The 18294-nt window shown below is 42.9% G+C and overlaps 2 protein-coding genes across 4 annotated transcripts in view; one reads left to right on the plus strand and one right to left on the minus strand.

The window, feature by feature from the left end:
- iqca1 (IQ motif containing with AAA domain 1) overlaps window positions 1-6652 on the minus strand; it is a 47792-nt gene extending 41140 nt beyond the window's left edge. Inside the window, exons 1-7 of one of the 2 annotated variants that reach the window (XM_071330437.1) lie at window positions 6474-6652; window positions 6198-6321; window positions 5838-5918; window positions 3462-3789; window positions 3154-3276; window positions 2382-2576; window positions 350-421 (exon numbers count right to left, since the gene is read on the minus strand). In XM_071330437.1, the coding sequence (XP_071186538.1) occupies window positions 350-421; window positions 2382-2576; window positions 3154-3276; window positions 3462-3789; window positions 5838-5848 (729 nt within the window). In that variant the 5' untranslated portion in view covers window positions 5849-5918; window positions 6198-6321; window positions 6474-6652. Of the gene's footprint in view, window positions 1-349; window positions 422-2381; window positions 2577-3153; window positions 3277-3461; window positions 3790-5837; window positions 6055-6197; window positions 6322-6473 lie in introns of those variants that run through there. The other variant, XM_071330436.1, reaches the window with a different exon arrangement.
- A 2135-nt stretch (window positions 6653-8787) lies between these two features.
- On the plus strand, window positions 8788-17039 carry ackr3b (atypical chemokine receptor 3b). Of its 2 annotated transcripts, none has more exons than XM_071330438.1 (3): window positions 8788-9148; window positions 13520-14356; window positions 14687-17039. In XM_071330438.1, exons 2-3 carry the CDS (start codon window positions 13578-13580, stop codon window positions 15030-15032), a joined length of 1125 nt encoding a protein of 374 aa, XP_071186539.1. In that variant the 5' UTR covers window positions 8788-9148; window positions 13520-13577; the 3' UTR covers window positions 15033-17039. The 2 variants fall into 2 exon arrangements, with proteins under 2 accessions (XP_071186539.1, XP_071186540.1); XM_071330439.1 differs by lacking the exon at window positions 8788-9148 and adding an exon at window positions 10240-10328.
- The last annotated feature ends 1255 nt before the right edge of the window (window positions 17040-18294 follow it).

Genomic DNA, 18294 nt, shown 5'->3' on the forward strand with positions numbered 1-18294 from the left:
TGTAACTTTTGTGAGTGTAATGTTTACTGTTTTATTGTTTATTTCACGTTTGTTTATGATCTATTTCACTTGCTTAGGCAATGTTTCCCATGTCAATAAAGCCCCTTAAATTTAATTAAAATTGAATTGAATTGAGAGAGAGAGTGACAAACAGATTTAGCACAAAGGGAAGATTAACAAAGTTACCATGGCACCAAGGCTTGTCTGGTTATCACCACTGGTACTGATTGGCTGACCTTCACAATACAGACGTGTCTGTGATAGTCTGTGTTTACTGACTCAGAGTAACCCTTCCCCTTTGTTACCCAACACAGTCCTGGTAGAGAGAACAGTGAACAAGTACACCCACCATTCCCAGGAATATCATCTCCTCCAGCCGTTCTCTCCTGGTCCTCTTCCTCTGACTGTAGCCCCGCCAAACCTGGAACACACCAGAACAACAGGACAGCTAGGACACAACACAGGACACCTAGAACACACCAGAAAAACAGGACAGCTAGGACACAAAAAGACATACCTAGAACCCAAAACAAGACACACATAGAACATAAAACGAGACAAGTAGAACACAACACAAGGGGACAGACAAAAGGGGATTTTATAACCAGCATGCCCATACTGCATTGCATGAACAGCTGAGAGCTGAGCAGAGCCCGACAAATGCCAAACACTCAGGTCCTGGGGGCTGGCAGGCAGGAGACAGACGCTACACATGATAACACCTGCTTTTTTTTCCCCCACGGAAGAGACCCCTCTCTTTGGCTGGTCTGCTCCAATGATATCTCCCACCCACATAGACGAGGAATGCAACACTACTGCAGGGAGGAATGAGCCTCTGTATCAGTCACAGTGGTGGTGACATCTGATAGAAAAATAGTGTCCTGTTCTACCAGGTCCCGTGTGGCTCAGTTGGTAGAGCATGGCGCTTGCAACGCCAGGGTTGTGGGTTCAATTCCCACAGGGGGACCAGGATGAATATGTATGAACTTTCCAATTTGTAAGTCGCTCTGGATAAGAGCGTCTGCTAAATGACTTAAATGTAATGTAAATGTACCAAGGTGCTGCTTACAAAGTCAGGTTTGTCTAACAGTGTTTGATCGGTACTGTCCCTTGTGCAAGACAGGGATTAACATTGACCCAGCGCTCTGACCTGAACATGAACCCTAACAGGTCAGGTCAACAGAACCACCTGTCACTACCTCAGCCATGCCACATTATTATAACGACACATGATCCAACCTCTCCATAAAATATCTACACACCCGATTCCTCCGTGAAAGCAATGTGCCCAGCGGCTTTGTTAGGCCAGAGATGGTTTACACTTGGGCCGATGAGAGAGAATGGTGGGGGGAACTGAAAGTGAGTCTGAATTGTAGGTGTTCGTTTCCATGACCTTGCTGATCATGTAATGTGATGACCCTGCGTTTTGACATCTGGGTGTCTGTACGAGAACATCTAGGTGGTACTATGGTTCTGAACCAACCAACAGCAGAGAGGTGACATTGAGATAACATTGTTGAGATGAAGTTCTTGTGCCTTTTGGAAAGCAGGCAGAAAACTATATCACTTGGACCCATTTCTCCATACAAAGTAAAAGCAGCCATCGATTTGGACTTGGACTCAGTCCAAGTGTATAGCAGGGTTTAATACAGATGGTATTCTGTTACCCATCTTTGAGCTACAACCCTCTGACTGGAGAGAGTGATGAACTACAACCCTCTAACTAGAGAGAGTGGGATGAACTACAACCCTTTGTGACCATATTAAAGTAAATGTCCAGTGAAAATCTAACTTTTAAAAGTTAACTCATACTCAAATAATGTTGTTAACTCATCCAATACTTGTATTTGTGGACAAAGCATAAATTGGGGATTTTTTTTTTTTTTTTTTAACAACTCAAACTTGTATCTCAAACAGACCGTTTCAAATATGCTTATTATTTCCTTATAGAGGATGATGTCATCATCCTGAGGATGAGCTGGCCAGTCAGTGGTCTACTTGCATTAATATTTTTAATGCCCATACCATTCCAACACAGAAAAGCTGCTTTTTAAGTGGTCTACTTGCATGAATATTTTTAATGCCCACACCATTCCAACACAGAAAAGCTGCTTTTTAACATACTTAATAAATAAAAAAGGAAAACTATTTCACTCATGTTGTAATTAATTATAAGTAATATTTCATAGAAATCTGGAAACACTGAACAGTTACTTTAACCCAGTTAATCAGCTTCCCTGACTGTTGTGTCTTTAGTGGTTCACTCGTATTAAAACATCAGTCAGTACTGTTCAACAGCTATTGGAAATGTAGGCCTGGTATTGTAAGTAAAGTTTGTGGACAAAATATGAGAAACTAAACAATAAGTATAGACACCTTACCTTCTGAATGCGTGTGGCAGCCTGGTCGGGGTCCAGGGTGCTGATGGGTGTTTGGCTCTTGGCCTGGCTCCCCTCTTCCTCAGCCTGCCGTATCTCCTTCATGAAGCGATGCCTGAGCCGACCCTGCCGTGCCCGCTCACAAACCTGAAGGACCCGAACAGCTTCCTCCAGACACATGGTCTGAACCGACAGCTCCTGACACAGACAGCAGTATAGACATAAGAGAGACAGGACCTCAACACTATGAGAGTAATGGTAACCTCCTCCCCAGGCATACAACTTGGGGAAGAAGCGTTTGCTGTGTGAGACTAGAGTAATGTTAACCTCCTCCCCAGGCATACAACTTGGGGAAGAAGCATCTGCTGTGTGAGACTAGAGTAATGTTAACCTCCTCCCCAGGCATACAACTTGGGGAAGAAGCGTCTGCTGTGTGAGACTAGAGTAATGTTAACCTCCTCCCCAGGCATACAACTTGGGGAAGAAGCATCTGCTGTGTGAGAATAGAGTAATGTTAAACTCCTCCCCAGGCATACAACTTGGGGAAGAAGCGTCTGCTGTGTGAGACTAGAGTAATGGTAACCTCCTCCCCAGGCATACAACTTGGGGAAGAAGCGTCTGCTGTGTGAGACTAGAGTAATGTTTTAGTTTTATATTTTATTTTACATCCACACTATCTATCTAAGCTGAGGTAACCGTATTTCTTTAATGAATTGCATGGTAACAATTGTAATAATTTCTTCCATAAGGGAGTCTGATAGTGTGTTTCTCTAACCTGCTCAACCTGTTCAATGTGTCCCCCTTTAGCCATGACATGAGCCAGCATCTTCTCTCTGTCCCGCAGCACATGCATCTTCTCTCTCACAAAGTACTGAGGAATGGGCACCTCCAGGTCCTCCTGCAAAGTATAATATTGCAGAAATATTTCTCTGTCGTTGTGTGTGATTCAAAAGGTAGAATCTCTGAGTTAAAGGGGTGAGTTCCAAATACTTTGAAAATGACTGTCAGGATACAGAAATTCATTTTCCTCATTCCCCCTTCACGTCCTACCACTCAGTCCCCGATACAGTACCACTGACTCACAGGTGTCAGCTTGAGGTCCTGCAGCACATCATCAAAGTAGTGGAACTCTGAGAACTCCAGCTCCACCATCTCGTTCTTGAGCTCCAGGATTCTACCCATCACGCCGTCCAACACGTGCCTGACCATGCGCCTCTTCTGGGGGTGAACTATCTGGTCGTAGACAGCCTCCAGGCTGCGGAAGATCTGCAGGTACTTCAGGTAGAAGGTGGCCAGGCCCTGGAAGACCTGCAGCCGGTCCTTCAGTGGCCGAGGGGCAGTGGGAGGGTGCTCATCCACCAGGAGGTCCTCCAAGGCTCCATGGGCCTGGACCCACATCCTGGTGTAGCAGCTGAGGAAAAGGACAAGGAGAAGGAGGAGAAGGGAAAAGAGAAGGAGGAGGGGGAGGAGGTGAATGAGAACGAACAGGAGGAGAGAGAAGGTGAAGGGGAAACAGAAGGAGAAGGGGAAAGAGAAGGAGAAGGGAGAGTGAAGGAGGAGAAGGGAGAGCGAAGGGGAAAGAGGAGGAGATGGAGGAGGAGGTGAAGGAGAAAGAACAGGAGGAGAGAGAAGGTGAAGGGGAAACAGAAGGAGAAGGGGAAGGAGGAGAAGGGGAAAGAGAAGGAGAAGGGAGAGTGAAGGAGGAGGAGAAGGGAGAGCGAAGGAGAAGGGCATATCGTATGTGGATGGAAACGTGATGGACCAGACTAACTAAGCCATCTAGATCAATTTCCCTGGACAGATTTCGAGGGGAGGGTTCTCTTTCTTACTATTTCTGGCTCTTTATCACTTTTCTCTCTTACTTTTCTGGATGGACAAAGGCCATGGTAGAACCGTCACCTGCTTCAGGATAGCTGTCCTTGGCAGAGCTATCTCTCCAAGTAATGTCTGATAAGTACCATTAAAAGGATTGAAGGATACTAACACCTATTTCTTGCACATTGCACTAGATTGTCAATAACCCTCTCTTTGTCATGCAGTAACTGGCAGGTGATCTGTCAGTCAAAACCTTCAAACAAGCCTAACACCACCTGGCTAAAACACCTGGGAATGAGAGGGGTGCACTTGTCTTCTTGGTCATAGTTGATATTTACTGTAGGTATAAAAATACCTTCCTACCCCAGCCTAGCTGTCGTAAAAAGTTAGAGTTTGACACATAGAACTATCAATGCCATAGAAGAAAACAAAAATGGCCGCTAGATATCCCTAATGTCACTCCCTAACAGCCATCAATAAATAACCATTATAGGCCTACAGATGTAGGATCTTAATTTGACCTATATTGTCACAGCAAAATAATCCAACAGCAACAGGATTTTAACAGATTTGAACATTTAGTCCATAATCTTGCTTTCAGCTGGGCAAAAGTAGACTACATGAAAAGTGCAATACTGTTAATATAACAGTGTGTTAATGTGGGTTTTCAGTTCATTTAGGTGAATCACAAAGCTCACCTGCATTTCCTGCGGTGCAGGAAAAGTCTCAGCAACAAAAGAGTGATCAAATTACGCTCCTACATCTGTATACATGTCATTATTTTCTCTTTTAACATAGTTGCTGCCTCTGTAAATCTAAAAGAGCCGAGGCTTACAATGGTGAAACCATGCTCCTTTCATATTGCTATGAGGCCTATGTCATTACCCTAAAGGCAGCATTTCCATGGCCCACTCTTGTTAGGGGACTGGTTGAATCAAAGCTGCCAGGGGTGAGTGGGTGGGAATGGGGGAGGTGTAGTGAGGACTAGGCTGAAAGGACATTTCTGAGGGGGACATTACAATAAAAATGAGAGGGTGTTGGGGAATTCAACCAGATACCCAACTAGTGCCCAGGCAACAACACTGTTAAGTCAAAATAATTCAAAGGACCCCCAATAAAACCCCCAAAATACAAGGTCAACAAATCACAAAGGCTTATACCGGTCAGGGGACCAGGAAATAAAGGATTAGGCTTTATTTTGTTTCATTTGTTTCACATGTCCTCGGTGACTAGACATATTTCTGTGAATAAAGCTGTGTGGTAACATTTCAGTAATGACATCTAGGGATGGGAAATATAGCTCAGACTAACTGCTTTTGAAATGCTTAGCGAGGTTGATACAAGCATGCCTGTCTGTTGTTATGGGAACAGCAAAACACAATGTAGACTTCCTCTCTCTTTCGCAAACTGCTGCTCTCCCATAGCCCTTTTAATAGTCAGGAAATCATAAAGGAAGTATGACCACAACTGAGTAAGTGGTTTACTCTGTTTAGTGTTGTGCAGTGCCTCTCCTGGAAATATTAGTCTGTGGATGTCATTTGATTTTTCCAAGTGTCCTATAGGCCTATATAGTCTAGCCACAACATTGCTTACAGAATTTGCACAATATGAGATACATCATGTAGATAAAACAAAATAGAATACCTGTGTGACATTCTTGAGTGGAATTCCACCAGCTGTTTCCAATAGAATTGTGAGTTCCGTTTTTCTTGATGCACTACAAGGCTATTAATGCACATTCATTGCAGTGGGCGACAGGAAGCCTAGTGGTTAGAACGTTGTACTAGAAACCGAAAGGTTGCAAGTTCGAATCCCCGAGCTGACAAGGTAAAAATCTGTCCTTCTGCCCCTGAACAAGGCAGTTAACCCACTGTTCCTAGGCCGCTATTGAAAATAAGAATTTGTTCATAACTGACTTGCCTAGTAAAATAAAAAATTGCGCATCTGATGGATTTAATTTCCTAATTAAAAAATTGGGTATTTGATGATAATAGCTATATTTACGTTATTCTAGGGGAAACACCGCTGTTCTAGATCGGTTCCATCCTTGGGATGTTCAGACTCTCAGAAACCGTTCGGCAGTCAAAACATGGGTCAGACAGGTGCTTTGGAGACCAGGTTAAAATCTCTATCACACAAAACAGGAGCCAATAACATCGCATTTGATGTGGGAAAATATCGTCATACTCTCAAATAACACAGAATAAGATTATATTTTTAAACACGAATCGTTATTGAAATTTGTATCAATAAAATCACACTGAAGATGCCATACTACACCTATTTTTCAATTTAAAGACTTCGCCAAAAAAGTTAGGCGCGTCCCATCAACTGAAGCGTCTTTGCTTTCTTGCTGTGTGTGCACCAGAGCGTCCAGCAACGAAACGCCACGCCTGCGCAATGAGGTTTGACCAAACGAGCGCTCCTGCCGTTTAGAACTATAGCAGAAGAGATGTTGCTCTCACTTTACCGGCAGCAAACGAATTTATACAGAGCATTCCTTTCTCTTTTTTCAGTCTACATTTTCACAAGTTGTTTTTTAAAAGTAGTTGACAATATTTAGTCAACATTACCAGCACATGTAAAGACAGACACACGTCACTATATGCACGCGTAGGCAAATGAGCTGGCTGAATAGAGATGTAATGGCTTTCTAATGTGCAATATCAGCATACTGTAAAATTATATTTGCAGTGAACGCATCAATAGATCCTAAGGACATCCTTTATCCCGGTGGTCCCCCAACACAAAGGCTGATTATGAGTGCTATATGATCCGTCATGCGTGCCTGCCATGGTATATTGAATAACTGAATGGTGAGAGAGACAGTGACACACAGGTGCTACAGCCTGTTGAAATGAACTTTCCACGCGTTCGCTAATGGCTACATCAAAAGTAGCAGATAGGCCTATAATGTTTGAAGTGGAACGGAATTTCAGATAACTTATATATGTATATATAAACTCATCTTATCAATGATCCACAGTGCAATTTCATATTCCGCTGACATGTTTGATATCATTAAAATAGAGGTTTAAGGACACAACATGGGCAGTTATGTAGCCAACTGTAAACTCATAAGGTGGAGGGGAGAGGAGTGCTTTATACCGAATCTCACTGGATTCCCCTCTGACGGGCCCAGGCTAGGTGGGAACAACCTCAGAAAGTACCAGAATCTGGTGTTGGCTTGCAGGACATCAGAGACTGGCCCTGATGGTTCTGTCAGATGCAGTGAGGATGGACATGCATTGTTCAACCAGGTGCAGCACCCTGGCTTTGTCAGTCAGACACAATCTATCTACTGTATCAAATTCCCTGGCAAACAAACATCCATCCTTCCTTTCTAAAATTAGACAATACATTGGCAAATATTTCAATGAATGAGATTCCACATTGTGCTTTTTTTATATGGCATATGGTAAGATGTCTTGCCAAAATCAAGATAACAAGAGCCAAGCTGGCATAGGGCCTATGTGTTTAAACTCATCCCAGTAGGGCATGCAGGAGAACAGGTGAGCTCCTAAAGAACGCCAAGCCTTTGAGTTTGTTCCAAGAAAGGTTCAAAATAGTTAAACACCAAATACATTCACCTACCAAGTGTTCAACTTTAACCAATAAAGGAGAGTGTCTCTTCTGTCTAGATAATATGTTTGCATGAATTCCTTCATCCAGTTTGCCTAGAAGCGCAGGCTAATCGAATTTTCACACCAATCTTTTATGCTCACACTCAGGTCACTCCAAATGGGATTTGGTTTAATAGACAGCCTTGGTAGAGAATTTGGTAATGAAGCCCTTTATTTTTATCTACATCAAGTGAACTTGTGGCTTGCATTTGCTTTCTACATTTTAGTCATCATTTTACAGGAGCAATTAGGGCAAATGCCTTGCTCAGGGGTACATCAACATATTTTTCACCTAGTCAGCTCTGGAATTCGAACCAGCGACCTTTCAGTTTGTGCCCCGAAGCTCTTAACCGCTAGGCTACCTGCCGCCGTGGATACCAGTTGTATGTCTCTGCATCCAGAATGATAGAGGTAGTTTAGTGAGCCAATGCTAACTAGCGCTAGCGCAATGACTGCTAGCATGTGACTGGATGGTTGGCTGCAACCATAGCAATTGCGCTAACGCTAGTTAGTAACTTCCTTCAAACTGCAGGCAGATATAAAAATGGTATGCACAAGTTCATCTGACTCTGGTGAAGTAGATAAAGGGCTTCATTGCCAAATTCCAGAAGTATCCCTTTAAAGATGTGAATACATCATTATATACGCCTATTAATGCATTCAAAATTATGTTTAAAAGTAGGCATAGACTATAATTCAGGGTAAAACATAGCCTATTGGCTAACAGTTTCTTGTAAATATTTTACATTAAATTTAGTCAATTATCTACCAATATTCTAATGAATTTAGCATAGGCTACTAAATTATAATAATATCATGATAATATATGGCCCTACAGAAAAGCTCGTAAATCTATTATAAGAAATTTCCCCTAAAGAATTCAGCACCAACGCACCACCAGTATCGGAAGGTGATGGAATGCAAAGCAGCATTGGACGTCAGACTTTTCAGTACTCGGACACAAATAACTAACTACTGTTTATATCTCTATTATGTTGGTGGGAGTGGAAATCCGATGTTTCGCAAGTCCGTCGATTCCATTGTTTTTTTCTTCTGAAACTTCAATGAATCAGTTTTACCAAGCTGCCTAGTTGCCCTAGTAGGCGTTGCTCTCTGCAGTATTTAACAAGTGCACCGGGACAAAGCGAGGTAGTCTCGACAGAGCAGGAACCCGAGAGCTCTTCAGTCAATTTGCGTATAACCTACAGACTTCAATAGGCCTACTATAACGTCAATATTGACACCAGTCTAGGGACTCTCAAAAGCATTCACGGGGACATTCTGTGCAATTTCTGTATTGAAGGAGTTACAAAGGACACAGAAAGGCATTTTGTAAGTAACCTTTAAATAACACTAGCCATAGTGCATTTTATCCTACTTTTTCACTGACAGAAAATAAAATACATTTCGTTTTCATAGGCTATAATAGTTTTTCTAACTGGCATGTTATATGTTTGTTATTTGTTAGTTTTTCTTGAGTTTAGAAAACGAGTGCTTTGACATTACCCAACCATTCCATGGCGCTGAGATTTGTTGTGCTCTGAAGTTGTCATACATTTGTAAAAACGCCCCGGGTCTCACAGTTGGGGGTGTGGATTAACAGTGGGTCCAGCGGATTAACAGTGGGTTATATCCCCGCAGACTGGTCTACATTCAATCAGATCTAGATTGCCCTGTATGTAAGCAAATGATACGGCAATGGATAGACGCACCTAAATTGTGCACAATAACGTTATTTAAATAAAAAAATCTTAACATAATGCATTATAGCTGACAGGTAGAGAGATAGCGTGTTTAGTAACTGTGGGTCTGTTTATGTGAATAAATCACGCATCAAATAATTCATGGAAAAGTTCTGTAGTTTATAGTGTGTATTTCCGTTAACAAAAGTAGTTTATAGTAGGACAACATTCATCAACTGTATCTTCAGAAGACTTATGCACTATCACTAAAATTCCACTAGACTGACCCATTTTGGTCATTCACATATTCAGCAGGCTATTTGCTGGATGGACACCGTTAATAGCCTACCTTTCAATGTATTAATTTAGTACAGATGGTTGCAGAATTTTCACTGTGAAAAAGAGTGGGGAGAGAGAAATGGGAGGGGGGGGGGGGGGTTCCTTGGAGGAGGAGGGAAACAGTTTAAAGTTGCAGGGTTTCTGCTGAGACCAGAACTAGAAGGGGGATTGAGAGGGAGAGGGAGGATGGAGAGGGGAAGGGAGAGGGGTGGGAGAGGAGAGGGGGAAGGGAAGGGAGATGGAGAGGGAGAGGGGAGGGAGAGGGAAGGGAGATGGACAGGGAGATGGAGAGGGAGAGGGAGAGGGGGGGAGAAGAGAGGGGGAAGGGAGATGGAGAGGGAGAGGGGAGGGAGAGGGAAGGGAGATGGACAGGGAGATGGAGAGGTGGAGGGAGAGGGGGAGGGAGTGTAGTATGCAGAGAGGAAAAAGCAGAAAAACAGTGAGACAGACAGAAAGACAGTGAGAGACTGGGAGCAAGAAAGAGAGTGGAGGTGTGTATAATATGTGTATACTGTATGTTTGTTTGTTTGTTTGTGTGTGAGTGAATGCGTGAGTGTATGTGTGTGTGAGTGTGTTTGTGTATGTCTGTGGTAGGATGTAATATTGGGGTGTGGTGGTGAGAGACGCTGTGTCCACACGGGCAGCTCTTTGTGCCCCAGACGGTGCTAGCTGCCCTGGGGCCATTGGGGGCTAGAGGGAGGACAAGGGAACCAGGTGAAGAGCCACTCTGTTTGACCAGTGAAAACACAACAGATTTACAAGGACTGGGGTCCTCAAAAGGGCCACGGCGTTTTATGGCACGTGGAGATGCAGCATTTAATGTCATCCATTCCCAAATGGATGGTGGGAGTGACGGCAGTAAAAACACCAAGCTTTCTGCAGCTTTTGTTTTTATGTAACCCACCTCTCCCAAATGGGTCAGGCTTTTAGTTTTCATCTGTCAGTGATTTAAGGTCATCTTAAAGACAGCTGTCTATCTACTCATGTTACCCACAATGCTTTTAAGGCTATATGGTAATTTTGTTAGATGAACAAACATCTGGCTAATGTTATAAGCAAAAAAAGAAACGATTAAGTTGTTTGATGGTTAAATCCAGTTAATCCGTTTCAATTGCATTTATATTAGTTCTATTTGTTTTACAGACATAAAGTATAAACTCTGAACAGGTCTTATAAGGTATAAACTCTAAACATGTCTTTTAATATAAGGTATAAACTCTAAACATGTCTGATAAGGTATAAACTCTGAACAGGTCTGATAAGGTATAAACTCTGAACATGTCTGAACATGTCTGATAAGGTATAAACTCTAAACATGTCTTATAAGGTATAAACTCTGAGCATGTCTGATAAGGTATAAACTCTGAACATGTCTTATAAGGTATAAACTCTAAACAGTCTGAACATGTCTTATGAAGTATAAACTCTGAACATGTCTGATAAGGTATAAACTCTGAACATGTCTGATAAGGTATAAACTCTAAACATGTCTGATAAGGTATAAACTCTGAACATGTCTTATAAGGTATAAACTCTAAACATGTCTTATAAGGTATAAACTCTAAACATGTCTTATAAGGTATAAACTCTAAACATGTCTTATAAGGTATCAACTCTAAACATGTCTGATAAGGTATAAACTCTGAACAGTCTGAACAGGTCTTATGAAGTATAAACTCTGAACAGTCTGAACATGTGTTATGAAGTGCGGTATTCCATGAAGACCTGCAGTAAAAGCCAAGTAGTGAGAGGTTTAATCAGTGTGTGAAGGGCTACCCAGCAGCACCAGTTGCATCCTGTGTTCTATGGTCTCATCTGATGTGAAGCTCTCTGGCTCGCTTCACATCTCTCTCTCAACAACGCGGCCCTCTGACCCCTGACCCTGGAACTGTCGGTTCAAAGGAAAGGGCCATGATATGATGCCGGTTCACTGTTTCTAGTAAAGAACGGGACCGTTCACCTTCCATACCTTCCATAGACAGACATGCGCGCGGGCACGCACGCACGCACGCACACACACGCACGCACACACGCACACACACACACACACACACACATTCCATCCTGTCCATATCTCAATCGCAGGCTACGTTTTCGTGTCCGTGAAGTTCTCACCTTGAGTTATTCCTGGGTCACATTGAAAGCATCAGTACACTCTTCACTCTCTTTGTGCTAAAGGCTAAGTGAATGCCGTTGAGAGGTCCTTGTGAGGTTGGGAGGTCCCTATTTCACAGTCATAAAAATGGATGTACACAAATACATGGAGTCATAAATGTCCATGCTCCACATGTACCTACAGTATTTACTGACATTTATTTGATTTAGCTTAAAATGGACCATGCTAAATTTTGAGTGAATTTTTAAATCTCCACATTTACATTTGAAAATGGTATAATCTGAAAAGCCCTTTATTTTGATTCAGTAATAAATAATTTACTGGCTTACTTCAGTTCACAATTCAGTGGTAATACAGGCATAGTTGAAATAGTCCCTCAGCACCCAGCTTGCAGTAGTCAGATTAGTCTCAGATGTGAGAATCTGTCTGTCTTAGACCATGATAACTCCTCCTGCTTGTTATTGATATACTAGGAGGAATTCTACTTGTTATTGATATACTAGGAGGAATTCTACTTGTTATTGATATACTAGGAGGAATTCTACTTGTTATTGATATACTAGGAGGAATTCTACTTGTTATTGATATACTAGGAGGAATTCTACTTGTTATTGATGTACTAAGAGGAATTCTACTTGTTATTGATGTACTAGGAGGAACTCGGGAGTCCTGTGGAATGTCTCTGTCTAATGAACTAGAGGGAAAACATTGAGAACATTCCTGGACACAGCATGCGATCGGTCTAACCCCTGACATCCCACCATGCCGCCTCGGACAGAGGCGCCATGCCCATGGGGAGCACAGGGGACATGACCCTCAGATTTATCCTGTAATAAAAAATACTAAAAAGTCTCTGTAATACTACTAGCCACCTTGAAATTGTATGAAGTTGGCTTTAGCTAGTCCAGATAGGTTCCCAATCACCCAACCCGATAACTAGCTACCAAGAAGCCATTTCAGGTTATTAATCAAGTTCCAGTAGCTAGCTTGTCTAAAACTATCTTAGCTGGCATGCCTGCTGGCAAGGTTGGAAGACTTTAGAAAAGCAACCAATAACTAAATGTACTGAATAAGTCACACACCTTCCAATCTTTTACCCAGATTTTAGCAGAGATGCAGAGAGCATATTTAGTTTCTTTAAAACAATAACTGCCGTTCAGGAGGATACAGACAGCTCAAGAGGTATGCTTAGATATGCAGAAAAATAAACATACAGTACATATTTTTTTTTACATAGAATTAAGCATGGAAAACGCTGTTTCAGGTGTTTGAAAAATGGAAGATTCTCCAACTTCAGGACCACCAAAGCCCCCCCCAGACATCCTCACATACTTTGTACCCCCTCAGATTTCGGGGGTCATTGACGCCCCTGGCCTCTTGAGATGTTTTAGATAACGCCTGTTGTCCCTCTAAACAAATGATTGTTTGACATATTTGGTCCATATGTTTGTGTGGTCACCCAGCAAATGTCTTGTTTTGCAAATGGACATTTTTCCGCTCATACAGCCCCTCAGTTGATCCATTTGTTTTGTGCGAACTCTAACCAGCAAACTTCTTGCTTTACAGATTGTGGATTCTGGCTTTTTCACAACACGGCCTTCCCCCTACTGCGGTGAACGCCACGATGAGTCTGAGTGTGAACGAGCTGACGGAGCTGATGGAGATGTGGGCGGAGCTTAACTTCACGGGGGACAACATGTCATCCCACCACGTAGAGGCTCTGCTGTGCCCGGCTGGGTTCAGCCACGCGGCGGTGCTCTACACCCTCTCTGTCCTCTACATCTTCATCTTCCTGGTGGGCCTGGCCGCCAACAGCCTGGTGGTGTGGGTCAACCTCCGCTCAGAGAGGAACCGCTTTGAGACCCACCTGTACATCCTCAACCTGGCTGTGGCTGACCTCTGTGTGGTGGCTACTCTCCCAGTCTGGGTCAGCTCGCTGCTGCAGCGCGGCCACTGGCCCTTCGGCGAGGCCGTCTGTAAGATTACCCACCTGGTGTTCAGCGTCAACCTCTTCGGGAGTATCTTCTTCCTCACCTGTATGAGCGCGGACCGCTACATGTCCGTGGCGCTATTCGGAGACGGAGGGAACAGCCGCAGGAAGAAGGTGGTGCGGAGGGTGATCTGTATCCTGGTTTGGCTGCTGGCGCTGGCCGCCTCCGTCCCAGACACTTACTTTCTCCAGGCGGTCAAGTCCACACACTCTGACGCCACCCTGTGCCGGCCCGTCTACCCCACTGACAACCCCCGAGAGTGGATGGTGGGCATCCAGCTTAGCTTCATCGTCCTGGGCTTCGCCATCCCGTTCCCGGTCATCGCTGTCTTCTACCTGTTATTAGCAGGCGCCATCGGCAACGCCAACCCGCCAGGCTCCAGCACCAACTCAAACCAGGAGCGACGCATCAGGTGAGTGCCTCCCTTACACACACACACGCACACGCACACGCACACACACACACACACACACACACACACACACACACACACACACACACACACACACACACACACACACACACACACACACACACACACACACACACACACACACACACACACACACACACACACACACACACACACACACACACACACACACACACACATACACACACGTATACACACACACACACACGCACGAACACACACAAACACATACACACGCACATACGCTTTATAAATCCAATCAATGATCAATGATTAATCAATGATTATTATTATTATTATTATTGTCAGCCGGAAGATCATCCTGACCTACATTGTGGTGTTCCTGGTCTGCTGGCTGCCCTACCACGGAGTCCTATTGGTCGACACCTTATCTCTCCTCAACGTCCTGCCCTTCAGCTGCAGGCTGGAGAACTTCCTGTATGTGTCCCTCCACCTGACCCAGTGCTTCAGCCTCATCCACTGCTGCATCAACCCCGTCATCTATAACTTCATCAACAGGAACTACCGTTACGACCTCATGAAGGCCTTCATCTTCAAGTATTCCACCAAGACGGGCCTGGCCAAGCTCATTGACGCATCACATGTGTCCGAGACGGAGTACTCGGCCGTGGCGGCCGTGGAGAATAACGTGTGATTGGCCCGCTGGGAGAGGACAGGATAAGATAGGATACACTTTATTGTCCCTAAGGGGAAAATTGTCTTGGACACACAGAGGTGATGTCACACAACCCACAGAGAACTGACTCTCTACCAAACAGACTCTATTTAAGGCCTGCTGAACGGGCTGAACAGTTAACTGACTGCATGCAGTCCCTGGGAAGGACATCTCAAGCACATTAGACGCACTGTAAAAGACCAAGACCAAATACATATGCTCTGTTTCATTTACAGTGTGACTCCAGTTTTGTTATAATTTCCCCCTTTTTGAGTGAGTTTGGTTAACTTCCCCCTGGTTAGTAACAGGGGTGGGGGGTCTTCTTCATAAAGCACTTCTTCTGAACTGGAGACGTGGTGTAACCCAAACAGATGGTTCAACGACACCGTAAACACACACACACACACACACACACACACACACACACACACACACACACACACACACACACACACACACACACACACACACACACACACACACACACACACACACACACACACACACACACACACACACACACACACACACACACCCTTCCCCCTGCCCTGGTCGGAGCCACAGCGGAGGGAGACGAGGTGCTCTCCCTGCCAGTGTTTATGTGAGCAGGCAGTCAGTCAACCAGACTCCATTACCCTGAAGGACCTGCCACTGAATCAAGCCACTGTGTTTACATGGAAATCAGGAATGTCAAACGGACTGACAGCCGAGACCAGAGTCAAAACTCTAAAGCTATATTTTATTTAGTATTCTTTATTCTGATCCCCCTCAGCTGACTCTTAGCTTCTGGTCTTCGCTGGGGCCATAAAGAAGACATTACAAACACGAAAGCCAATCTGTAGAATGTGAGAAGTTGATGTATGTATGTTGATGTATGTATGTTGATGTATGTATGTTGATGTATGTATGTTGATGTATGTATGTTGATGTATGTATGTTGATGTATGTATGTATGTTGATGTATGTATGTTGATGTATGTATGTTGATGTGTGTATGTTGATGTATGTATGTTGATGTGTGTATGTTGATGTATGTATGTTGATGTGTGTATGTTGATGTGTGTATGTTGATGTATGTATGTTGATGTGTGTATGTTGATGTATGTATGTTGATGTGTGTATGTTGATGTATGTATGTTGATGTATGTATGTTGATGTATGTATGTTGATGTATGTATGTTGATGTGTGTATGTTGATGTATGTATGTTGATGTATCTATGTTGATGTATGTATGTTGATGTATCTATGTTGATGTATGTATGTTGATGTATGTATGTTGATGTGTGTATGTTGATGTATGTATGTTGATGTATGTATGTTGATGTATCTATGTTGATGTATGTATGTTGATGTATCTATGTTGATGTATGTATGTTGATGTATGTATGTTGATGTGTGTATGTTGATGTATGTATGTTGATGTATGTATGTTGATGTATGTATGTTGATGTATGTATGTTGATGTATGTATGTTGATGTATGTATGTTGATGTATGTTGGTCAGTGAGGTGTCAGTATAAAGCCAGGAGGATCCATCCAGTCCCAAACACTCCTCTAGATGACTCATTTAGAAAGTATTGGTGCTTAGTATGTAGAATGAAGGAGTAGACTTTCAAATTATTAGATCATTGTTTATTCTGTAAATATCATATTTATATATTTGTTGATCTGTAGGTGCAGTGATTTTGTGAAGTTTTGTGAAACGGAATCAATGAAGGTGTGCTTTCTGTGTAATGTTAAAAAAATGGCAGTTATGCTACTGTTTAAAATAATATACCATTAGTTATATTTTAGTTATCTTGTTCTTTTTGTTCAACTAGTTTGCATTTATTTCACTACACAAAAGAAAAACAATGTGTGTACATTTCAGTCACAACCTGAAAATCATTTGCAACTGTTTTTGAATTTGCAAACACAGTTTCTTGCCAGTCAGTTGATGTTTTTACGCTCTTGTGTAAAATAACAAATAAATGCACAAAACAGTTTTTTATTGCCTCAAACTTCTTTGTCTGAGAATATTTGTGTTTTGGAATGTATAGAATGCTCTTCTAGAACATGTGTCTGTGCGTGTTCTAGAATGTATGGGCTGTGTTCTCTTCTGGAACAACATGTGTCTGTGTGTGTTCTAGAATGTATGGGCTGTGTTCTCTTCTAGAACAACATGTGTCTGTCTGTGTTCTAGAATGTATGGGCTGTGTTCTCTTCTAGAACAACATGTGTCTGTGTGTGTTCTAGAATGTATGGGCTGTGTTCTCTTCTAGAACAACGTGTGTCTGTGTGTGTTCTAGAATGTATGGGCTGTGTTCTCTTCTAGAACAACATGTGTCTGTGTGTGTTCTAGAATGTATGGGCTGTGTTCTCTTCTAGAACAACATGTGTCTGTGTGTGTTCTAGAATGTATGGGCTGTGTTCTCTTCTAGAACAACATGTGTCTGTGTGTGTTCTAGAATGTATGGGTTGTGTTCTCTTCTAGAACAACATGTGTCTGTGTGTGTTCTAGAATGTATGGGTTGTGTTCTCTTCTAGAACAACATGTGTCTGTGCGTGTTCTAGAAAGTATGGGCTGTGTTCTCTTCTAGAACAACATGTGTCTGTGTGTGTTCTAGAATGTATGGGCTGTGTTGTCTTCTAGAACAACATGTGTCTGTGTGTGTTCTAGAATGTATGGGTTGTGTTCTCTTCTAGAACAACATGTGTCTGTGTGTGTTCTAGAATGTATGGGTTGTGTTCTCTTCTAGAACAACATGTGTTTGTGTGTGTTCTAGAATGTATGGGTTGTGTTCTCTTCTAGAACAACGTGTGTCTGTGTGTTCTAGAATGTATGGGTTGTGTTCTCTTCTAGAACAACATGTGTCTGTGTGTGTTCTAGAATGTATGGGTTGTGTTCTCTTCCAGAACAACATGTGTCTGTGTGTGTTCTAGAATGTATGGGTTGTGTTCTCTTCTAGAACAACATGTGTCTGTGTGTGTTCTAGAATGTATGGGTTGTTTTCTCTTCTAGAACAACATGTGTCTGTGCGTGTTCTAGAATATATGGGTTGTGTTCTCTTCTAGAACAACATGTGTCTGTGCGTGGGTGGCAGAACCTAATCAGGACCAACTGTGCTCCAGCCCAGTTATTCCCTGTAGTTTGTGTCTGGATGAAGAGAAACCCCAGGTGTTCACCAAGTCAGTTAACCGTGTCAATGAGAGACCTTTCTACCCACCGTGGTCTGAAGCTGCACCAACTGTGTGTAAATC

The sequence above is a fragment of the Salvelinus alpinus genome, chromosome 10 (assembly GCF_045679555.1).
Source record: "Salvelinus alpinus chromosome 10, SLU_Salpinus.1, whole genome shotgun sequence".
NCBI lineage: Eukaryota > Metazoa > Chordata > Actinopteri > Salmoniformes > Salmonidae > Salvelinus > Salvelinus alpinus.